Here is a 25,768-nt window from a genome sequence, read left to right on the forward strand (position 1 = left end):
GAGAGGAAGCAGCGAGCGAGTCGACTGGTCGGCGAAGCAACTCTGCCCCGGGAAACAACAAAAAAATCCGACTGCTAGCCACATAAACAGCAGGTAAACTACTTTCTGGATTTTAATATCATTACGCAGAGCTACTCCTGTCGTGTCGGACGGTTTGAAAGCGGGCAGGGTTATTTTAAAAGTTGTCTGGAGCTTTGGGAGGCCGTGGTAGAGGAGCTAGCGCGGCGAAGCTAACGGTGGCTAAGTTAGCTCTCCCCCTAACCGACCTCAATTTCAACGCCGCTTCCGCAGTTTTGCCTCACAGTTGAGCCGAGCAGAAAACTGCTGTTTTCTGAGTGTATGAAGTCCTGTGGCCAACACACCTCGGTCAGACTCTACCGAGGGCTGCTAGTAAACTGTGGAAACTTGAGGGATGCGATTAAACTGATCCGTAAAGTCTGGCCTAGATTGTCGATCCAGCCGTAGACAAACAATGAGGCTCTTTTTTTTCTCCCCCTGACTTGCCTCGGCTGACCAGGCAGCTCCACAGCGGCTCAGCGTTACTTCTCCAATGGCTGCTGGTGGTAGTCAAAAGGGTTTAAGTCACATTTCTGCTAACACGCTAAACACAATGAATAAAGCACATATGTACTTTCTATCACCACCACAACCGTATTTAGTCGTTTTGAAGGTTTCAGGACACGTCAGTAACACACAGAGCACTACTTATGGGAGACCTCTCTATAAGTTTTAAGCCTCTTTAATATGAGGTTTTGTCGCCTGTGAGAAGTGTGAAAATGTGTGGGTCTGGCTCGGTGTTTAGTTTGGATCGGGGCCACCCACCCATTCTTCCACTGCGGACACACTAGCCATCTGTTGCCTCTGTGATGACGCCATCTTTCTGGTGACCCACCCAGTGTCGAGCTGCTTTAAAAACACTGTTTGACTAAACACTGGGAGCTCTCACAGCCAACACCACAACTTTTTTCCTGTGCCTTGGCTAAGGTGCTCCGTGTGGTCCACCAGCCAGTAGTCTAACCAGCCATTTGACCACTTAAGGCTGGGTGACACCGGCAAAATTATCTATCCACGGTTATTGATGGCGTAATAATATTCAGACTGTGAGTGGGCGTTTTCATTATATGGTACAGCAAAGGCTAGAGTGTTCTTTGGGGAGGAAGCAACAGTGATGTACATGGTTTTCAAGCAGCCAGATGCATTTTTTTCTTTAGGAAATAATTACATTTATGCAACTGTGTAATAAAAGAAAGGACTTTTTTCCCAAGCCATACAGCTATTAGTCAAATTTCAGACGAGATGCACAACAGTTAAGCGTGGGTATGAATAAGGGCTTTTTGCAAGCAGACTTGTGACTACAGATGCATATTATTTCAAATTTAGTATTGTTGGATGGAGGCTCAGTGCAATGATTTTTTAAAAATGACTTTTTACTTATTTTAATTTTGCCAAATCAGCATTTGGAATAGCATTTACTCCATCACAGGATTGTATAGCTTAAGCCTCATTTTTGTTTTTGCAGTACCTAAGGCAAAAGAAGGGAATGAGGTAGCTTTTATTGCAGGTTTAACACGCTGTCACCCGTGAAGCTGTAAACTAAATCATATCCTCTCCCCCCGTTGCAGTAGAGGGAAATGATGATGATTAACTTATATTCAATTTCATTAAATGGCCAATTGATAAATGTGGCCAAAAGAGTCTCCTAATGGCCGTGTTTGTGAGCATCTTCCACTTGAAAATGTAATTTCATTGCATCCCAGCAGTACGTTGTCTCCTTCCACCAAATGGGTAATTTTACATGTTTTGTCAGTAATTTGTATTCGCAGTGTTTTCCTCCGCAGCACTTGCCCACTGTGGTCTAAATGGGCCACCTATTTAAGCTATTACAGTTTTTTTTTAATTTCATTATGAGGATTGGTGTCTCAAAACACACGTGTGTCATGAAATGATCAGGCTTATTAACAAGGGTCTGTTCATTGAGGCTTTAAAGTTGGTTGTGATGATAACACTGGTGGTTTGAATGGATCCTAGTGGCAATTTGTCGTGGCAATAAATTCATGATAAGCACACGTGTGTTGTAGCTGTCATCTTCAACATGCAGGTCTGATTGTTATATTAAAACCAACAGTCCTGTCTCCAAATGGGACACATTTTCCATTGTGTATTTTTTTGCATAATGTGTGTACCACACACAGTGGTAAAAATAATTATTTTCCGTTCACAGTATCTGATTAATTCAAAATTTCACTGCCCACAGAAATGCATGTCAGGTGGCAGAATACACATGCCAGCTTTCTGTCAAACTGAAATATTCATCAGCCAGCAATCAGTCAACCGTCATTTAGCTGGGGCTAATTTTCCACACTGAAGACTGTGTGGGGTATTTCCTTGTTTAAACACACACAGGCTTTTAGATGCAACTGTTGCCTGTGTTGTTTTCTAAAGGACAGGCAGATGAATCTTCAAGCGCATAGAGAGCAACCATTTTAATAAAACATTTAAAGCAGTGCCACACGAGGAAACGATGCAGAACGAAAGGTGTTTCATTTACCACTTTATTGATCAAGAAAACAACCACAGAATAGTTTCGTTTTTGCTGAAAACTGTTAGTGTGGACACATGAGTGGGTTTGATTGGCAGGCTCGCTGTCAAAAATGTCAGCTGTGCAAGTTTGACAGGATGACAGTTTACAGGGTGCTAAAGGATCCCAGAGGTGGACACCAGGCAGGAAGACAAGATCTATCAAACATGGTCTTTATTTATAAAACGGTGTGGCTTGTTCAGTCAAGTAGCTATGGAGAGTTAGAAGGAGCTGCTTTGTAAAACCAAGAGCATCAGTTGTCAAAACTAGCACAGTCAATACAGTGTGCTGGTGTGTGTGAAGCTTGGATCAAACATTCCTCTTGGTCTCTTGTTAGCTAACGTAGGTGGGCGCAGGTTTGCACATGTAGCCATGTCCATATTACCTACCGGGATTATAATTAATCAGTGACGCACATCTGACGTACTCTTCATTTGTTGTTACTGTGGCTGTCAATAGACATAGCTTGTCTTTCCTTGGTGTACATAAACATTTTGAGTCTTTGTATCAAAAGAAGACCGTTTTCACATCAGCCATAATATGGTTGCAGGCTGTAGTTGGTGTTGCTTCGCCTTATGAGGTGTCATCTTTTCAATTTGAAATCAAAAACAATCACGTGAAGATTGGTGGATTCTCCAAGTAAATTTTTTGTCCACCCCTACCTACTTGTGCATATCCAAAGGAAAAAACCCTTCAAAGGCAACCCAGCATAGCGCATCCAGAGCTGCACTCTTTGCCTCTGAGATGACAGAAAAACACCAGAATTTGAAAATCCTCTTACGTTGCTGAAGGCGCTGGTGTGGCAATGTGTTGCCTTCCATGTGAGTCATGTAAACAAATGTGGCGTTGACAGAAAAACTCAAGTTTGTATGCTGTGCTACCTGTGGGCACCATACCCCTCCGGCAACACGACAAATATGAATAGACATATCAGCCACCACCAAGATCTGGTGTCTTTTTGCATATGAGGAAACTCAAGCTATTATTGCAAAGTACCCCTGTGCCATCTAGTGGCTCTTTGAGAATTAGTTTTTGATTACATGTTACCATATGGCTATGGATGGGTGCCAAACCTTGGTATTAAACAGGCCCGGGGCTAAATTACATATACACCATAGTATTGACCATTTTTACCATTACCGTTTTTTTATAGGTACCTTGTTAACCTTTTGGTGCGCTGCATCATCTCCATGCTTTTCAATGAGCTCCATGACATATACACAGGAACACACACAGACTGAGCGAAGCCAGCAAACGCAGCAGATTAAAGTGGCCGTGGTGGAAACAACTTCAAGATTAATCTTACTCACCTTAACAACAACCACGCTTGCTGTAAGTGGGTGCAACAAAATCTTCATGAGGAAAAAGCAAATGCTGTACTAATTGGGAATGAGTCACGATTTTCTGGTATTCAAATAGTTAATTTGTGAAATAAATCAAATAGTTTATCTGACTATTATCATGTTTTAAAAATACATTTTCCCTTGTTTTTACGAGCACCAGGTAGTATGCCTGTCGGAAACAGTAGCCTGATTTGAGGCTTTTGGGTGAAGCCAGGTCTGTGTAAAGAGGTGGGAGAAAACGGGCATTTTCTGTGTTCCTTCCCATGACCAGACATTAGCTAGGAGCTGAGTTAGCCTAGCTCTCATCCCAGCTCTCTCTCCTGTCCTCCCGGGATGATCGGCCCTCCCTCTGCATCAGCAGCAATTGACTCAAAGTCCTCTTGAAACATTTAGTTCTGCCATAAGAATTTTTTGTTTCAGCAATGAACTTATAAAAAAAACAGTTGGCAGATAACCTCAAAACAATGTACCTTTTGAACAAGTTTGACCAAACTGCTCGCTGCTTCACAGTGACTGTTGAATAGTATATTTGCTTGAAACGCACATCCCTCTTTTCTGTTTAGACTGTTTAACATGTAGAAAACAACATTTTAACCGGCTCTGTTCGCCAACTGTCATCCACCATCATTATATTTTAGCAAACACTGAGCATGTTTGTCACGATTCACTATTAGTCAAACAAGCGCACTAACGAACGCTGTCTGTATGTACTCTTGTTGTTTAGCTTAGTTTGCTTTGCCGTTTTTGTGAAATTTAGCAAATTGGGAAACTTATTTGCTGACTGAGACCAACCAGTGTATACCAATATAGTGTCGATTAAGATCCATCCCTACACATGGCCTTTGTGTGGTATATTCCAACATAGTAGAATTTCACACTTGATACTATCTAGCCTGTCCAAAGTCGCGTCCAGTTGAGGATTTAGAGAATTGTGACACATCACCTCACACATGCACCATTTCCAATCCTTGACAAATCTGTTATGTCTGACAGATATGACCCAAAATGGTGAAGATGTGTATAGTTGGTGGTAATTTCACATCCAATTTCTCAGTTTCAATATAGACGCGGCCTATAGTTCCAGTTTCTTGTTTGTTTTTTACTGGAAAATCTCGGATGTCTGTATCGTCTCCTGTTGATGCATTGTTCCAAAATGGCAGGTTCTCCTTGGCCTCTGGCAAGCCTAAAGCTTGCGGAAGTGTTCAGTGTTGAGTTGGTAGAAAATGTGTACATGCATGCATGTTCAGATCATGTCGGGCAGGTGTGAGACTCGATGGTCTGGCCAAAAAAGACAATCTGTGGTTATCTAGCTTGCGGACAAAATGTAATTCAATCATGTTTTACCATGGCTTGTCTGAAAGCCCATTCAGAGCAATAAGAGTGAAGACATGAAAGCAATGTGAGGGATTTGTGGCATGAAAGCAAGAGTATGTTTTGACAGTTGAGCAAGAATAATAACAGACCTGCACTACCTGCAAGGCCATTTTAAATAAATACATGTTCAAAAGATGTAGGTTAGACCTACTTAAAGTGGCCTTTGGTTTTCCCAATCATTTTAAGCAAAACAAAAGGAATATAGCCTTTTATTATTGCAGCAATGCTGCATCAGGTCGAAGGTACTCGTGGACTGTGCGTTCTCATCAAGATAATTGTTGTGTTGTTTTTTTGTAATACTCAAAATTCCCAGACACGAGTCAAATACCTTAGTCAGTTAGCTACTTAAGAGCAACGAATCGGTGTGAAATTGTCCCGGCTCAGTTTGCTCTGTCCAGCATTATAGACCTGCTGCTGCTTGACCACTGCGCTAATCATCATTTTGCTACGTTTGCACCAGAGTGTGTGCTGTGTTTCCACTATTGTATGTTACCCCACTCTTTTCAAACAAAAGTTCATGCAGTTCACAGTTCAGACACAACAGTCTCCACTGCTAATGGAGGCTTTCCTGTTGTGTTGCGTTTTTTATCCACATTGTTGTGTGTTGTGTTTTGTCTTGATTCCGCCCCTGTTAAGTGTTTTCCTGCATTTTTCCTGGCGAGGGCATACATGTCCCAAACTAACTTGGAAATGTATTGTCTGGTTCTACAGTCTAGCAGCTGCTTTGTATTATTACTGGTCTCAGGGCTGCTGTTGCCTTTAATGCTACTCTATAGGAACAATTAGTGGCTTTAATAACTTGCTTATAGGCACCGAGGCGGCATTTGTTGAAAGGAGGGCACATTGTTATTTACCCATTTTTACCCTCAGGTCAAGTGCTTCAAACATTGACCATACAGCCACCTCCAGGCTACAGCCGCCCCCATTTTTGTCTTTTACTTTTTCCTCAAGTCATGGGGGGAATGGGCTAATCTTTTTTGACAGTGCTGTCCTACTTAGAGTATTCATCTACCATTTATAGGAGGCTCGCAGCACCTCACAGTGCTTTGGTGCATTTCAGGGTTGGAAACTCATGGGACTGAGGGCAAAAAAACGACTGTGAAATTGAAAGTCAATTTTGTTCGGGAGCAATAAGAACCATTAGAGTACTTCTGTCTGTATTTTAATGAACCCATTGTGTTGTCAACATGTAAATGTAATTAGTGTGTCCAGTAGGTCACAGCGGGTGTCATGTGTGGAACATGTTTAAGGGGAAATGCACTGGTTTTTTTTTTTAAAAAAAAAGGGTTAGCTGTTCAAAATATCAGGCATGTTCAAACTGCTGTATGGACAAACAATAAAACCTCAAGGGGTAGGAACACAGACTTTTAAGGACTAGAGACCATGTTGTTATGCGAGAAACCAACCTTACTACCCTGGTACCCCAGATCTCTGTTCAAAGGGGTGTAAGTGACACAGGGTATTGAGCCTCCAACAGGGGTTGTGGTAGCGCCATGTTACAGCTCCAGAAATGCGGCAGATATAAACTGCTTGGCTGATGGATTGAGAGGGAACGACAGAGGTGTCAGGGAGGTTGCACTCTTCCACGCCTCCAGCCGACTCACTGTGATGGAGATAGCAGGGTAGAGAAACGTGATTGACATTGCATAGTGCTGCACCTTCTCGGATCAAGGAGGAAATAACCCGTCAGCGATATGATTTATTACCTTCTCAATGTGAGGTCCTCTTGTCCTTGTGCAGTAAGTAAGTACAGTACATAGTATATGGACTGTGTTAGTGTGAAAGGTATGTATGTGCAGCAGTGCCACCGTGACAAACGAGGTGCGTTTGATGTGTACTTTGTGAATAAAATGATTGTTCCTCTGTTTCCACATACGACAACTGGAGGCTTTTTGGACCCAGTTCCTGTTCATGTATGGAGGGAAATTGCAGTTTCCTGTTTCACGTTTTGATCACACTGTCGTTGGTAAATATGTGACCATGATCCTGGTTATTTTCAATAGTTTATACACTGTTGGTATTTGAATGAATGAATATGAAGCTTGCGGGTTCAATTCAATAGACAATCCACAATGTTTAAACCTAGTTCTTGTGTTTTTGACTTTCTGTAGTATATTATTTCCCAATATGGAGTGATCCAAGCTGCTCTGAGCCAATGACACAGGACTACATGACACTCCTTTGGCCCAACTTCCCCTAAGACAGTTGGGCAAGCTTGTTCTCTCACACCCACGCTGGTACATCTGTTTGGTCTTCTGCTGTCATGACTTACTGGAATCTCAGCAAAATTGTACTTCCTGGTAGCGTATGTCTTGTTGCACTGTGCTGACATCTTTATGTTGACATCTGTATGTTGTTGTGTTGCTTAGGAGCGGGACAGGAACCTGCACCATCTTAACCTAGTACCCTCTCCCCATCGCCCTCTACCCACTTCCTTTCCTGATGTTGTCATATTTAATCATCATAAATCAGCCTAATATTTAGCTAACCTGCAGGATGTTTGTGTGATTTCACATTTCAATTTACACATACTGTCCTCAGCCATTTTGACAAATGTGAAGTGATTTCTTGTCTGTCCACCAAGGTTTGCATGACTTCCTTAGTTCAAGGAAAATGCATAAAGGTCATTACATTTCTGTCATGGCATTTATTTTTCAGATTGCATTTATCGTCTTACAGCCGCCTGAGAGTCTCTGAACCTCAGTTTGGTAGCTGCTGTTTCAAGCTATGTGGTTAAATGTGTGAAGTATAGCCTTGCATGGTGCACCTGCACTATGCAGCACTGCTTAACACATACTCTTGCTTTCATACCACAAATGCCACATTAGTGTCAGAATTATGTGTTAGATGTTTCCTTTTGTCTTGTTGCTTAAAATGGTCAGAGCCCACAGGATAGTTTGTGAATGCCCTACAATGATTACAAATATGGACTCTGTTTTAATCTCTACCGCCTCCTCCTCTGTGTCTTCCTGCAGGGATGGCAGCCATCCGTAAGAAGCTGGTGATAGTGGGGGATGGAGCTTGTGGGAAGACCTGCCTTCTGATTGTCTTCAGCAAGGACCAGTTCCCTGAGGTCTACGTCCCCACCGTGTTCGAGAACTACGTTGCTGACATAGAGGTTGATGGCAAACAGGTGAGACAATTACAATGATTCCATGTCCCCACTATCTGTCTTTCCCATTTAATGTTGTGTCAGAGCGGTGCCTCCAGGTACGTGCCTTATGTCAAAGCTGTTTTACCACCTTATTAACTGACTGCTTTGCTCGGTGAACAAATACCATTCAATGACTCTTGACTGCTTTTAAATAAACACAAATCCACAGAGGATTTGCACCTTTTTCTGACACCACTGCGTAATCTACCTGGGTTTCCTAACTGTCGCTACACATTCCTGCCTCTTTTTGTCTCAGCAATCATTTTTGTGCTGGTATCAGGGCTAATTTTGTTCCCTGGGTGTGCTTAATCATGCTCAACGCTTAAATTCTACCTTCAGGGCTAAGTGAGCAAGTGTTGATAAAACTGCTCTGTTCCATTGTCACATCTTCCCTCACACTGCAGCAGTCATCTGCTTCGTTTCAGCTTATTCACAGGCCCTCAAATTAACTGTCATAATATCTCTAGGTGTTTTTAGGTCTTCTTCTAGTTGTCTGTTTTATCTAAAATGCAGTTAATCGCTATGCCAGCTGTCACTAAGATTGGTGATAGTGTTCATGTCTGACTCAAATAAATCTGATCCCCTCAACATTATAGCATTAGGTTTGTGTTCACTATTTGTAAAATCCCCTGAAACTCAGAAATGAGAGGGATATATTCTCCTCTTGAGCTAGACTCCTTGTTACTTCCAGGTTCATGATGTGTGTCACTCCGGGCAAGTGTAGCACCCAGCCCAATTCATCAGTCATAAACCCTCACGACCTCATTCTGGGTTAATGGGATTCTGGGACATTGAGTCTTTATTGGCAGGCTGCTTTCTAACCCTCTGTGCTGCTGAGGAGGACTCGGGCTACTTCTTGTCAAGTGTCACACTTTTCTGAATGTCTTGATCTGGTTTCCTTTCCCTATTTAGCTCTGCAGTCTGCTCAGAGAGGTTTTTATGCGTCGCTGTCACATTTTGTACTGTCAGAACTGAGTTTGCACAGTATTTATTGGGGATGAACGAATACAGAATAAGTGTGTGTGTTTTTCATTGCTTAATTGACACTGGAAAAGGTCATACGTGAGTCAGTTTCACCATCTGGAAAATCTCAATAATAAAAGGATATTGACTCTAGGGCTAATGCCTTCTTGTCATTTGGTCAATATGTTCCTGCCTGACCAAACTCCCATTGGTCGGACTATCGCTGGTGCTCCTTCCATGAGGATAAAAACCATAATCCATTTCTTTCGTGTATTTATTACACTGTGATATTGTAATTCACCGCTAGTGGAGGACTGTCTCTGGACCAAAGTGAGTGGTTGGCATGAGAGAGAGCGCCAGACGAAAAAGTGTTTATTGACAGTGCAGTGAATTAACTGGCGTAGCGGTGACATACCATTAATCCCACTGCTCCCTTTTTGAAGTTAATTGTTCCTTATTTTTTAAATTCATCTTACAAAAGGTGAGAACTTTCACACCAGCTCTATACTCTTCTTTTCTTTTGCTGTTACTATGCACAGATTTGTCCCTGTGGAATAAGGAAATAAATCTGTCCTATTTATATTTCCTGGTCAGGATGAAGGTCCGCTGCTGTTTATTTCATTTATTTGCCAGCACCAACATGAAAGTTCAGTTGATCAGGATGGACGTGGTGCATTAACTTCTCTCCCTCCTTTTTTTCTTCTCCTTCTCTTTCTCCTTCTTTCCTCTTCTTCTTCTTCCTGTTCCCCTTTTCTCCACCTTCGTTTGTCCTCCTCGCTGCCCTCTCTACCCACAACACGTGCGTCAGGTGGAGTTGGCTCTGTGGGACACTGCAGGTCAGGAGGACTATGACAGGCTGAGACCTCTCTCCTATCCAGACACTGACGTCATCCTCATGTGCTTCTCCATAGACAGCCCTGACAGCTTGGGTGAGTAAAGAAACCCCCCACCACACACACACACACACACATTCAAGCATGACTTAACCACATCTCTGTCTTTCCTATGCACTCCCCCTTGCTTTCCATTTTCATAAGAAGTTATTTCTGGGGTCTGTAGATTGTGTGCTCATCCTGTTGTGACTCTCTTCGCACTTGTAGAGGAACATTTGAACTTACACATCTACACACTGAGACAAGTCATTTGTCACGCAATGGCATGCAGCCATACTGGAAAACAACCAGCCCGTGCCTATTCTGTCATAATGATTATGAACACTACTTCCCTGATTATATGGAAATTGCTTTGCATAAAATACGGTGTTAAAAGCTGCCGATAATTAAAGTGCCAGATATAAATCAAACGGGATTTAATGAGAGGAAGTCGCAATTGTAATAAAACAAAGGTTTATTGTACTACAGCTTGTAATGTAGAATTGTTTTACACCGCAATTCCTCACACATTACATTTCTGTTTAAAGAACTATTTTTGCTGACCAAGTTAAACAGATTTCTTTCCCCCCCTGAACACTTGAAATAGAGTGGAGATATGAAGGTTCTTCTTTGTGTCTTCATCTTTGCAGTGACTCGCATTTTAAATTAAATTGCTTTGTAAATGTTAGTCAAATCAAAATGCTGGCATCCTGTCATTTTACTCTGTTAACTAATTTAAAGATAAGAGTAATTGCTGCACCATCAAATAGGTTTTTTTTTTTTTTTTCTATGCAAGCTCCATTGTCAGATTTTCAATGTGGTTATTAGCATTTGCTTTTAATCTGTCAATTATTTTTCTTGGTTAATTGGATCAGTTGTTTGGTCTATAAACTACCTGACCATCTGTCAGTGTTTCCTGAAGAGGAATATTGAAATCTGGAAAGAAAACAGTCTGTGATTGTTTTAAAAAATGTCCTTTTTTCTTAAAAAATTACTGAAATGATTATCAAAAATAGTTGGAAATTAATTTGATAGTTTACAGCTAATTGATTAATCATAGTGGGGCAAAGAGGCACAAAAAGATAAACCACTTCACCGGCAAGAATCGTCTCAGTGCAGTACACACGGCACTGCAGAATATTCAAATACTGGTTTTATAGTTGTCACCTTTTTTTCTTTTACTCAGCTGTGGTGGCCTCTAGTTGCTGTAAAGTTTATGGCACAGCTGGACAAATTTTAATACAGCAAAGATTCACAACCTCCCTTCCAATGGGCATTACACTGAATTTTACTCTGACAACAAACAACTAAAACATAAACTCCAGTGAAGATGTCTGACCAGCGATTCTTGGTTAATTCCCTCCTCCTCTGATCTTTTCCCTTCACAGAAAACATTCCAGAGAAGTGGACCCCAGAGGTCAAACACTTCTGTCCCAATGTTCCCATCATCCTGGTAGGAAACAAGAAAGACCTGCGTAACGATGAGCACACACGCAGAGAGCTGGCCAAGATGAAGCAGGTACCTTAATTCTTCTTTCTCGTGGCTCAAATGACTAATTAACCATTCTGTTTTTGGTTTGTGTTGTGACTTTGTAGTAACGATCACAGCTTTCATTGGTATTTCTAGTGGTAGTTTAGTAGATTTGACTATATTAGCTAGTACTTTGAGATCTTGTTAATTTCCAGAGGTACACAATGTGTTTCTGAACCAAATTCTTCATCTTGCTCCAATAGGAGCCAGTGAAATCAGAGGAGGGCCGGGACATGGCCAGTCGGATTGCAGCATTCGGTTACATGGAGTGCTCCGCTAAGACCAAGGACGGTGTGCGGGAGGTGTTCGAGATGGCCACCAGGGCGGCACTGCAGGCTCGCCGCGGCAAGAAGAGCAATAAATGTGTACTGCTGTAAAATGGCCGACACATTTGGACTGTTTTCACCCTGGGCTACTGTACCTGGGGCTAGGGCTTGGGAGGGATGGAGGGATTACTAGATGGGAGAGGGAGGGAGGGGAAGAAAAGAGTGCAGTAAATGACTACCGCTGTAAAATGGCTGTTTGTTGGACTGAATTTACCCTGGGACTTGGATTTGGGAAGCTTTGATGGAGAGGGACGGGTGGGTGGGTGGATGGATATGTTGACGGGGGAGGAGGGAGCACAGTAGATGACTACAGCTGTATACCATTGGGCTTTTCATCTGTGGGTTTACCATCAAAGTGGGAAAGTTAGACCAGCCACCAGTCAGACGCTGGCACATTTCATCTTTTCAACAAGCCACTTACACTGATAAAGATCATTAGGAGATCGTGGTCCTTTCTAAAAATCTGACTGGTATAACTGATTAATTAGCTGGTGAATTATGGGATGGTCCAGTGATTGTATTCAGTGTGGACGACAAAATAAGATGACTTGACACATGGACTGGGGCAAATAGACAGCACAGTAAATGTTCACCCCTGTAAACGGCCACCAGTGGACAATTCATCCCCAGGTGTTCATACCTGGTATTGGGGCTAGAATGTGGAGTTGGACAGGTGGAAGGACGGACCGGGGTGCAACCAAACCAGGGCAAAACTTTCAGTTTTCATAGTGTCACACACTCAGCTCACTAGTTACCAGGGCAGGTTATTTGAACAGCCCCAAAAGTAGACAAATTACCAGTAAACTGTATTTATCAAGTGCTCCTCAAAATGGTGCTTTGAACAGGTTTGAAGGCAACTAGCCTGCAGCTCAATACATTTCTGTTGTAAAATAAGGCATTCATTGATGAGATGGTTGTTGTATCCACAGCGGCAAACAAGTCAAGTGCTGTCAGGTGCTTGGAGCGTTTGTGGCGTATTTTCAGACAGGCGTGGCGCTGTGTGTGCTCACATGTCCAGCTCAGTGCCATTTAGTCTCTCTCTGTGACTAATCCTGTGCTTACAGACTCAGAGCGGCAAACACGCTGAGCCCTTCTCTCTCCGAGATGATCTGTTATAGCCACCTAATGACGGTGAATATTTACAATTTGGAGAAAACCTGCATCTAGTGCAGATTTTGAATTGGAAAAAATTGCCCTCAATGATTCTTTTCACAGTAAAAGTATCTCTAATGCATAATCTGATCTGTAATTCAAAGTGGCTCTCACTTGCTGCTTAGTGTTGCAGAGGGCAGTGTACAGTTAACCAGCCCAGGCTGGACATTTAAACTCCCCACCCGCTGGTGAATCTCCCCCGTGGTTGAGTTGTCTACTTTAGGAGGTGGTCAGCCGTCACCCGAAGGTTCTTTAACATTAAAAACATTGGACTGAATCAGTGGAAGTGGCAGGTGAATCGTGGTCCCACTGGATGACAAAGGTAGCTTCCTACCCTGCATAGAACAGCCTGGGCAAACTCTGCCATGGCTCGGCTCGGCTCGGCTCGGCTCTCATCCCTTCCTGTTCCACATAGCTGACTGCTGGTGCTCATCTTCCCCTGGCTTTAGACCAGGACAAAGAACAAGGAGAGGAGAGTATTGTGTTTACGCACACACCACTGATCTCTGTATTTAGGATGAACGACTATTCATTTTTCTTGTGTGGGCATGTATTAAGGTCAAACGTACCAATAACCAGAACTAGTTTGTGTTTGAGGACATAAAGGTGCCTGGGATACACCATGTTATCCACCATATACATGTCTGTCTTTTACTGGTTAGCTTTTGGTACCTACCACCTGCTTTCACAGCTAAAAAAAGAAACACGGGATAAGACCTTTTTTATCCAGAATACTGTGCACAGAAATGCCAGAATTGTCAGGTGGAGCAGCCGAATAGATTTTGGGTTTAAGAAAGCTGGTAATTTACATTACTAATTTGCAGAGTGAGAATTAACCACCTGCTGTATGTTGGAAATTTGGGGGTATTTTTAAGGTCTTTCCATTCTAAAAATGTTAAGGGTGGCCAGTCATATTCACTCAGCAGCCTCCCCTGACTCATCTGTGCATTTTCCAGCCAGGCTCTCTCTACAGTTATACCCTCCTGTTCTTCTTCCTGGCCTACAGGGAGGAGTCTGTTCCAGAAACCTAGTCTTGTGTTGCTGTTTTTATACTTTATTTCCTGCTTTAAAAAAAAAAAAAAGTCATAACTATGTTGTCTATCAGTATTTAAAATAGGAGGTGGAAGACTAGGGGACTGCTTATGTGTCGTTGCTTTAGTTTATTCTTATGTGCTTTACCTGGATTTTTCTGATGATTTACAATTGGTTGTGACGACCCGTCAATCATCCCTGCCAAATGCTGTTGTTAGGCAGTCAGGAGAAAGGCTGGCCTCTCGGCTGCCTGTCTAGAGCATCGCTAGGACCACATGCGCTGGCTCTTTTTCTGTTTGTTTGTTTTTGAACACAAACTTGGCTGAAAAGACAAAAGGAAAAACAATGTAAGTCTCCTTATTATGTACAAATAATTTTTATTTCTACTTTTTATTGTATTTTTAAATCCTAATTTTGGATGCTGAGTGACGTAAACAAAGAAACAGGAAAACCAAGCTGTATGCAAAAGTCTGTAAATATGAAATGTGGGTTTGTTCATACTAGACTATACACACGCACAGGACTGGAAACTGTATTTGTAAACTAGCTTTGGTTTGTGTAATAAATTACTTTCTATAACACCCAGCTCCTATTCATTGTGGTCTCCGGGGGGACGAGAAGAGCTCAATCAATATGCATGAAGTCTAAATGGAGTGATGATGGATTAGTGGTTTCATGAACTGCTGGTTCTGTTTGTGTCTCCTGGCTGAATGTGACACAAGTAACACATTTACTGACCAATTATACAGATGTGAAGAATCACTACTGATATACAGTTGGTAGGACCAAAGAGAAATTAAATTGTTTAAAAGTCCTAACAAATGTTTTCCAATTAAAAATGAGATACAAATATGAACTTGCAGAATTTGGGGCCTTTAACCCAGATATTCATCCCTCACAGCTGGGAGTCAAATGAAGCATTTGGGATCGTGAGCTCTGCTGCACACTGAAGCCATAAATACAGATAATTGTTTACTAGTGATGCGTGTGGCAGTGGGCTTTAAATCTCTCTGGTGCAGAGCCACAGATCATTGCAACAATAAAGTGGTGCGGCAGCCCCCTTTAGACTGGATGAGAATCCCACACAGAGCCGGTCTGGTCATAAACCAGGGTGACACTGAAAGTCATTCAAACTCCCAATATCACTCAGATTTAACAGCTAGTTTTTTTTTTGAGGATTTAATTACTTAACTTATTCTAAGACATTTTAACAGCCCTTTTTATTCGGGTGTGCTGCTCCGCAATTAGTTGTTTTACTATCAATCTGTTGAGGTTGAGCTCCACAATAACACACACTGAAAACTCAAATCACTTCATACATAAAAACAGTGAAAAAAATCTGTATAATATCATTTTAGCCAATGAAAGTAGAGCTTTCTTCACCAAGCATCAGCCAGAAAACAACTATCAAAACCCATAATCTTCCTCAAAGCGAGGCTGCTTAAAAATTAAAAGTTGAATGAATAAGAAATAAAACCCTCCGTGTTTTGTCTGACTTGGTCTGGTGTCACCACTTACTGATGGTTACTAATGGTTACTAATGGTTACTAATGGTTACTAATGGCAGCAAACTTAAGCTAAACTGTTGTTAACTGCTGTGTCACTTTGACTTCTGCTGCTCTTACTTTATGTTTTAGTGTCTCACAAATAAACATTTCAATAAAGGAGACAAACGCACCGCCCCTCATCCTGTAACTGCAGCCTCTGTCAGGCTTTAAAGGGAGACAAACCGCTCCTGTCTGCTCACTCACCACAGATGATGCTCTATTTTAACACAGGAACGACTGCGGACTGATACTCGAGGAGCACAAAGCGCCTCGCTGCGAGGCCCGCGCCGCCCAGAGGACCGAGTGTGTGGGATGGCGAGGTGAGGCGGGTGTCACCCTGAGTGGGATGGTGCTGGATGCTGTGGGGTGATGTGGAGAAGCGGCAGGAAGAGGCGGTCGTTGTGTAAGGCAGCGCGGAGGAGTGGAAGCCTGGGAATAAAAGGGATGAATGCGTGAGCGGGATGGGAGCTCCTTGTTCTTACAGAAACAGACACATCTAATGGCTTCTTATCAGAAGGGTATCAAGTTACAGGGAGTCACATTTTTTTCCACAACTGATGTGGACCAAAATATCTCTACCAGCCCCTTTAATTTGAACACTGAAATCATAATTTGATAATAAAGTGAAATTAAGTAAAACTGCCAATTTGATCCAATTAATTCCACCAAATGTGAAGGCGAACACTGTGACAGAAGAGTGGAAACATATTATAGACACAAAAACTCCTCTACCGCCTCTTTAAAAGCACATTTATTCCAAACTACTACTATCAGATGTGGGGCAGCTCTGGGTTAAACACAAGCAGACAGCTACACAGAGTCATTCAGAGCTGAGTGTGAAAACCTACAGTCTGCACATCGAACAGGAGTCTAAATAAAAGATGGAGATTTTAGAAAACTCACAGAGAACCTGATTCTCCCACTCAGATCACAGGTCAGACTGTACTTTCCACCTTTGGCAGCCTGTATAAGACACTTGTGTGGCCACGTGAGAGGAGCACGAGGAAGAGGAGGAGGAGAGATAAACAGGTGTAGAGGATGGGAATGTGGATGTGTAGTAGGAGGAGGTCTCTACTGATGGATCACAAGAGGCGCAGCGGATGGATGGATGTGGGGGGGGGGGGAGGAGCCAGCTTGTGCTTGTGTGTGTGAGGAGAGAGCGCTTTTTTTTAGTAAAACACCACAACCATCAGCCTCTACAGGCCACTGAGCTGCTTTTCACTCCACATCTTTACAGCAGATCTTACAAACAAAGTGCTCCTGGAGGATCTGCCCCCTAATAAAGAACATTTAGGCCTCAGCTGTGTGTTTGTGCTATAAAACCTTGACTGCACCGAGTTCAGAGAGGTGGTGGGTGGGTGCATCTCATCACCCACTTGTATGGCAGCGCTCCACAGGCTCCCCTCGCACCCTGAAGAGGCTACACCCAAAGGGTGTCATAGAAGGATGCTGCCTCCAAGAGCTCCTTCTGCAGCAGCAGCAGCAGCACGTGCAGCCATGTTGGCCACGCGAACACGTCAAGACTCCAAACACAGGAAGCAACTTGTTGGGAGTTCGGTCACAGATGTGGCAGCATCCACAACAAACACAACACGGTATTACAATGCGACCACACTTTTACATGGCTTCTGTACTTCAGTGCTCTGTGGAGCCGCACTGAAACCAGAGTGAAGAAGGAAGGAAGGAAGTTCGTCACCGCCTCCTCCACCCTGCTCCGGGGGCCGGCAGTATGTAAGACACAACGCTGCCTCTGGTGCAACACTTGTGGAGGGGGGGGGGGGGTGCTCAGGGTGACTCTCCTCTTTCTTTCTCTCCGTGTCTCCCCCTCTGTTTCTCTCTCTCTCTCTCTCCCTCCGCTCTGCCGCTGCCGGTCGGAGAGGAGTGGCGCACAGCGCAGCTCCACCACCGCCTTTATATACCGGCCTATTTTTAGCCCCTCGCAAGCCCAACTATATTTAACCAATATGAGCTCATCGCCGGCCCGGCTCGTCCAATGGGATGAGAGGAAGTAGGAGGGAGCCGTCCAATGGGAGGGAGTGGGGGGGGGCGAGCGGGTTGCGCAGGAGCCAATCATCTGCAGAGAAACAGGCAGCCAGCGAGGAGGAAGAAGAGGTCTCACTCCGCTGCTGTTCCGAGGAACCGCAAACTCTGGAGAGTCCTGGCAATGATTTTTTTTTTTTATCATGGAGGAAAACCTTAAAAAGTGATATATAAACCCCACATTCTGCCAAAGCCACCCTGTATTCATTATTATTGTCTCCTTTGAAGTCTGAAATAGACTAAATATGTCATAATTCAAGTCCAAATGCTCCTACGAGCACGTGGCCTGAGTTTGTCGGACATAACTGTGTGTTCATGGTCCACCGTGGTGCACCGTCACCCCAGGGTAATGTAAGATGATGCTGAAGGGGAGCAGAAGGTCTCCTAATGGGAGGGGGCACCGCTTCAGCCTTTTTTCTCGCCTTCAAGGTCCAGAATTCAACCCCATTTGTTTCAGTTAACCTTCAGCTGTCCTGTCCCATCATATGTAGGGTTCAACACCTGTGACAGTGTGAGACCCACCAATGTCCTGACACTTTCACACACACAGAGAGAGAGTCTGGGAAGATGCCAAGTGATCAATTCTTTACTAATTTCATTTTCCTTGTATTGGATGCTGCACAGTACTGAACTATACATTTCTCTATGCTAATGTCAGAAGGCTGTTTATGTCAGCTCTCGCATTTTATCAGAGTCCATGTTAGTGGGAGTAAACTTGACCTCGCAAACCACCATCATAGTGTGTCGTCAGTCTCCTGACATGAGACAGGCGTGCAGGGACATCAGCCTTGTGCACTTACAAAATGTCATCTACACCGTGCGTATGATCCCACACAGTACGTGTCAGATAAACGGCCGGTCGACCAGGTAATGACGCACGGATGCACTTTGTGTCGGATCAACAAACCAGTGAACAACTGATCCAAGTGGTGTTAAAAAGACTTTTGAGTCTCATATTCTCAAATAATAGTGAGGTGAATGAGGTGTGGTTAAAATCAGACCACCAGTTCTTGAAAATGTTTCTAAATCAGATGACAAATATCTTAACGTGAACACTATTACATCATGTAGAGAATGAGGAAGTGGCTGACACATGGCTGATCCTGTTTACCAGCTCATGTAGTTTGTAGTTCCTCAATGTGTGGTGAGACTTTACGGACTGATATAATTATGGAGAATTAAGTACACAAGTCACCTTACTTGTGTTTGCTGCTGCTGCTGCATTGAGAGCAAAGTGAGATCGGAGCCTGTTTTCTCCTCGGTGTTGCTCATCTTGTCATTAGACGATCTGTGGGGATGACTTTGGACCGGTGGGGCTGCTCTGTCCGTCTGAGGTGTAATTTTTTGTTATGACTTTGGAGTAAAGGCCGTGACAAGGATTGCCCCGTGACCGTGACTCATCCACACACCCACTTATTCTGCTGTTTGTTGAGTTTTATTTTTAGGCTGCATGCATCGAAACGCAACGCCCAGTGACCCACTGGTCTCTGTTTCTCTGCTGGGACAAGAGTTTAAACTCTCCATGACACATTTCACAAAAAAAAAAACCCCAAAACACTGGCTCATGCTTCCCACGTTTGAGTGTAAAATCCACTCATTTTTTTAGCCTCTGAGCCCAGCAGGAGCACTCACACATTATAGTGCTGTCCTTTACGCTGCTGTACATTCAACACGTTTTGCATCAAGGCGCGCTCCCGTCAGGCGCGCCCCCACACAAAAGGTTCCAACACATCATGACGGGGGCGCGCAGGGCGGTCAGACCCACTCCCTCCAAAACACCCACTCCACCCTGTCATAAACTCCATCACATCTGTTAAACAGTTCAACCCCTGACCAAACCTGGCGGCTCAATATTGGGACTCTGTAGCCCTTAATTCTAATTATACTGAAATCAAATACCACAGCAGAGGCGCACATTGTAGTAATTAATGGGCCTGCTACGGTGTCACTGTGTATACTGTCCATGTTACTGTTGTGATACTTACCATAGGCGACTAAAAATATCCTAAAGAAAGATTAACTCATTAAGAGACCCATGAACTCATTTGTCATTTTTTAAAATATCATAAGAAAAAAATCATTATTTCATCATAAGAAATAATAATAATAATAATATAAAAACAAAATACTCAAGAAATGCCAGGACACCAGCTCGCTGGTGTCCTGGCATTTCTTGAGTATTTTGTTTTTATATTACATTATTTGTAATTTTAGATGATGATATTATAATCAAATGTAGCCTAAATCTCACCTTCAAACACGTATTTTCCACAACCTATGTAGTGGAAAGCTGTCAGAAAATCTTCACTCACAGCAGGGAGAGAACTAAAAGGTGAGGATGTGAAGAGTAAATTAAAAATGAATTAAAGAGAAGCTTGTATGTATGTAAGTTTCACTCCTGCAGCCGCTGTTGACCAAGTGCAACTCCAGGTAGAACAGCAGCATTTATATCTAAATAACTTAATATTTTTCACCTTGTTTTCCACACACAACACAACTGCAGCTATTTTCTGTAGGATTATATATCTATACATCTTAAACTGTCCTGAACATCTTTAAAGGAACCTGTCCTCCAGGTAGTGTACTGTTTACACGACAGCTCACTGACCTCTAGTGGAGCAGCGCTGTCATTACATCTCACATGCGCGCACAGAATATTTATTACGAGGTTGTTTTTCTTCTTTTTTTTGACGCAGAAATGCTTTTAGTTTTCGACATTTGCTGCCTGGAGATGTTTCGTTATATTTGGACATGAAGAAAGACTTCTAATTTAAGCTAAAAGGACGCATTTGCTCTGCTTTTTTTTTTTTTTTTTAAACAAAGTCTCGATGGAAGATTACTCTCCCAGACTCTCGCGAGATTTCGACATTTCCCAAACAGGTGAGCTGCGGGAAGAAAACGTAAGATGGCAGCACAGCCTCACCTGTGTGGAGAAGTCTGTAACACTTCATTCACTCAGTGACCTCTGGGAACAAATGACCACAGCCACCGTTTGGTAAGTCCCACTTTTATGTTGGGTTTAGGCTCCTCCTTTTCCTCCTCCTTACATACACAATTTTGTTTTAGAATGAAATAAGTAACATTAGCTTAAACACAGGACAGTTTTAGCTAACAGTCTGCGTCAGTGTTTGCCTCACAGAGCTCTACCTCCCACCCCAAGAATGACTTATTCACTTGCTGTAAACTGATAATGTGTCAGTTAGCTCTTTATTGAACATGTTGTAAATGAGACAGAGATGCACTTCATCCCTGCAATGTTAAAAAAAAAAAAACATTCACAAATGAATCTCTGTATTCTCAGATTTCAAAGATCTTAATGAGCTTTCTTAATTGAAAATAGTCCCAATATGTGTCAGTGTGTCACAATCTGAGGGACACTGAATGACCTGGACACACACACACACACACACACACACACACACACACACACACACACACACACACACACATGATGTGATCTGTTGAAATGTAATATAGGTTATTCTGTGTGTACTGTATGTGATTGGCAGATCAGTTTTGATGTTCATGTTCACATTATTTTAAAGGCCTACTGTCCAAACTGTTGGAGAAATTCTTTTTTGCTTCTTATGTTTAGTTGTTAAAACTTTGATAAATCCAGTGGGAGTGATTTGAAAACATGTTATAGAACAAATAACAGCTGTTTCTTTTTCGCCGTCCCTTAAAGGGAACAACAAGTTTTACTGTTCCTCTCAGATGTAATGAAACAAGACCTTTTTACCGTAGAGGCCCTTAATGTGAAGTGTTAAGTGAGCCAGGTTGGGAGACAATGTTCAAAAACAAGTAGTTATCTGCCTTCACTTCAGCAGCCCCACCGGTATCTTAAAAAAAACACCCTTAGTTAAGTAGAGAAACAGTTGAATTTCTGATTTGTTTTGTCTTCACATCCTTAATATCATGCACGCTGTGACTTATTGTGGTTCATAATAACCTAAAAAGGGGACATAAGCCTCGTGAAACTAAACAAACAGAACAACAAGATGACAAAGGTGCTCATTAACTGATGCATCCTCACTCAGTCCATGAAACAGGGAATGTGCGTGACTTAATGTGTGTGTGTGTGTGTGTGTGTGAGCTTTGTGGAGAATAGCAGCGGTGAGATCTGACAGCAGTAATGATCCCAGCAGCCGGGGCTCACACGCTAATTGACAAATGGGCGTCACTTGTCCAACAGAAATCAGAAGCTTCTTGTTCAAGCTTGCTGGGAGGTCATTAGTTGTAATTAACAAGCTGACTGATCAGTTAAGACTGATGATCATCCTGTAATTATCCTGTCTCAGTGACACTAGAGTTTAGGATGTCCTAGTGAGTCCGCTGAGCTTGAAGTGACATTTAGAGTTTTTAAAGTGACAACACTGGGCTTGATTCATAGCTGTCTGTGTTTTCCGTCTTTTCACCTCAGAGGAAACGTCAGCAGCGTGAGTCCTTTCTGTTTTGCCGGCCATAGATCCAAACTCCTGAGGGAGTACAGCTTAACGGCTGGTGAACATTTCGGTTTGGCCCTGTAGTGTAGGACATGGCTGACAGGTCAAATTGAAGCTTTATTAGATTCTTCCACAATTGCTATTTTTACTCACTGCTCACCGTTTGATTGTAAAGCCTGCAACAAGAAGCAGCCAATGGTGACTCATTGACTCACATGGTCGGATGATGACTGCAGCGCCCACTGTTTCCTGTGTATTGCAGAAATCATATTGCTAAATGCCAAAATATCAAACTTTTAACCTTTACACTGTACAGTCATAATTTCCCCACAAAAAATGCAAACGTGAACATTATTGAGGAACTTTCGTAGTTCTTGCACTATATTTCTGATTCCTCCATGCTGTATTTTCTGGGTCTTTGGTGGGAAAGGGCAGCACTTCCTCACAGAAATCTGCATTAAACTAACCTGAATGTCCAGTTTGTCTTATCACCAACTGATGAAACACAAGGGAAATTCAGCTCTTAATGTTTAACATAAACAGTTTTAAACTCACTGTATCTGATGGGTCTTTCTGGGGAATTTTATGTTACCAGTTTGTCTTACTTACGCATGAAATACATAAATATATACTTCATCAACATAAAAATCAAAGTGAACAGTCACAGTCACAGTCACAGTACTATCTAGTACTATCTTGATCGACAAGTCCTGGTATCAACAGTAAAGACTTCTATTACTACTGTGATGATGATAATAATAATAATAATAATAATAACGATGTTAAATTGAACAAAAACATGTGGTCTTTAGGGGATGATGGAGTTTTACTGAGGTGCAGAACAACACTTTTGTTCAATGATATCAACAACAGAAACATTTAATGTTAATTATCCAAACTATGAGCCTTCAGTAGCATCTTGGTCAAGGTCACCCCAGCAGGGCACAGTAGTAACCATGAAGGGACTTCTTCCTCTGCTGCTGTTCAATAATACGATGACTTAATTAACCTGCTGATTTGCCCTCATCCCATTAAAAGCCGTATGAGGTTGTGTAAACACCAGGTTACAGGACATCTAATCATATAATTAAACTGCTGGGTCATATTAAAAAAAAAAAACATCTGTACTAATTATACAATAGCAAACAAGTGTGGAGAATAAATCATTTATAATCAGAACTCCTCAGAGGGAGTATATACTTGTACATTTGCACGCAACCTAAATTCATTATTTATCCCAGAGAATGAATAAATTGTCCCTGCTAGCCTGTGATTGAACTTGAGCTGGTAAAAAATTCAGCCTGCGTTGCCGTACCCCAGCGAGCCGCTATCTAATGAAAATAACAGAGCAAGAAAGAAGGCACCGGCTTTAATGATTGCATTTGGGTTGGGAATGGAAAGGGAGAAAATAATGAGAAAGAGGAAAGAGACTAAGGGGGAGACTTTGGTACTGAGAGGGAGAAAGAGAAGGTTTGTTTTAGAATCGATTTTTAATATCTATCTCATTATTTTTAATCCTCTTCATGGCTTGGCACCTGATTATGTCTCCTGAACACTGACAAGACTTGAGAATTATAACACTAACATTAGCTGTTGACCACCTCAACTCACAGACTCCTAAAATCCATAACTTATGTTTCTACTTTTGAAAATGATTTAGATTTTTAAAGATAACTCAGTTTTTAAACCTGGGCCTTATCTTTACATATTTTGGTAGGTATTTTTGGAATTGGCCAAGTAGATAGCCTCCGCCGGCAGTTGAGCGAACGAGCTCTTATGGCTGCAATGTAGCTCTTTAGGGCATTTGTGCCTGATCAAAGTACATTACAGAAAGGATTCCTACAGAGGTACAGAGACAGACCTGTAAGATCCTTGTTTAACCAGAATCAGCTGTTGGACCGTGCTATTGAAACCAACCAGACTCCATTGACAAAAACAGTATTTTTACTCTGCAGAGTACGGGAGTGGCTGTTCTACTGCTGCGGGTAGTTTGTTTGTGTTATTGCGTGTTACACAAAAAATGGATATGAACTAACCCTTTAAAACACCAAAGTCACACAATAACACAAACACACTAGCTGATCGAGACAGTGGTAGACCAGCAACTCCCATGTAAAATTACTGTTTTTGTCAATGGAGTCTGGTAGCTTTGAACCGAGCAATATATTGGCTGTTTCTGGTTAAACAAAAAAGATCTTACAGGTCTGTCTGTACTGATCCTTTCTGTAATGTTGTCAGGCACTTCAAATAACAGCCTTAGCACGTCAGTGGCAAAAATAAGCACTTTTGGAGGACAGTCTTTGATCTGGTGCAGTTGCCCTGTAGGATTACATTACAGCCGTTACACCTCCTTCTCTGCCGGCAGCCAACCGAGGTGATCTACTGGACTACTTCCAAAATAGTTTTTACCTACCAGTCATTTTGAACCCAAAATATGTAAAAAAAATCGGCCAAGGTTTGAAAATACCAGTCATCCTTCAACTGGCTAATACGGCTAATACTAATATAAGCGTGTGTGTATGTAGATAGATGTACAAACTGCTTTTTATAATTGCTTTTTTCATGTTTGTTTGTAATCGTAGTTTGCCGTGGTATTTTATCAGATACTTTTTGTACTAGTACTAGTTACTCTCATTTTTGTTCTTTTTTTCTACTTTTCTTGTCTTATTGACTTATCAGTTTTGTGCCTTTTGTCAAGCTTATTGAAAGAAGGAGAAAGAGAAAAAGAACAAGAGTAAGTGAGGGAGTGAGAAAATGAGCGACGTGAATGTGAATACAGACGAAGGCTGATTTGTTTCTCTTGTTCCCACTTTAACTAGGCATGCTTGCATTTGCGTGTGCACAGGGTGGAGAGAGAGAGAGGGAGAGAGAGAGAGAGAGAGAGAGAGAGGGAGAGAGAGAGAGAGAGAGAGAGAGAGAGAGAGAGCAGTCACATGCAGAGAGGAGTGGGGACGAGAGACAGAGCAGAAGAGAGCTGTCAAGCTGCGAGGAGGCAGCGGAGAGAGACGACTTACTTTTTTTCTTGGAATACATTTCACCCTCCATCTCTGAAGCCCACACACAGACACTCAAAACATATAAACACACAAACACACAGATGGTAAAGTGTGTGCGTGACTTCTGCTCTTACCCTCTTACAACGAGTGGTGAATTATTTTCAGGATCTGGACTAACTCAAGCCTGACTCACTTGGACTGTGAAAGTGTTTGGATTCAGCATCTCTGTGACTTGGACTCAAATCTGATTCAAGTTGTGTTTTTAACAGTGCAGCACTTTGGACCGAGAGTGTGTATCCCCGGGATTCAGCACTTCACCTGAATGCAACACTGACGTTTAGACTGAAACTGTGGTAGTCGCCTGAATTCGGTTGATTTGGAACTCACACTTGGACGCAGTGTGTGTTTGTGCGTTGTG

At 42.4% G+C, this 25,768-nt stretch overlaps 1 protein-coding gene across 1 annotated transcript; it reads left to right on the plus strand.

Annotated features, from left to right (window-relative positions):
* Positions 1-12,279, plus strand: rhoab (ras homolog gene family, member Ab). The gene is made up of 5 exons (XM_070839078.1): positions 1-93; positions 8,271-8,428; positions 10,221-10,341; positions 11,673-11,803; positions 12,019-12,279. The coding sequence occupies exons 2-5, from the start codon at positions 8,273-8,275 to the stop codon at positions 12,190-12,192; spliced, it is 582 nt and encodes a 193-aa protein (XP_070695179.1). The 5' UTR covers positions 1-93; positions 8,271-8,272; the 3' UTR covers positions 12,193-12,279.
* Positions 12,280-25,768: the final 13,489 nt, after the last annotated feature.

This window comes from Pempheris klunzingeri, chromosome 11, assembly GCF_042242105.1.
Source record: "Pempheris klunzingeri isolate RE-2024b chromosome 11, fPemKlu1.hap1, whole genome shotgun sequence".
Taxonomy (NCBI): Eukaryota; Metazoa; Chordata; class Actinopteri; order Acropomatiformes; family Pempheridae; genus Pempheris; species Pempheris klunzingeri.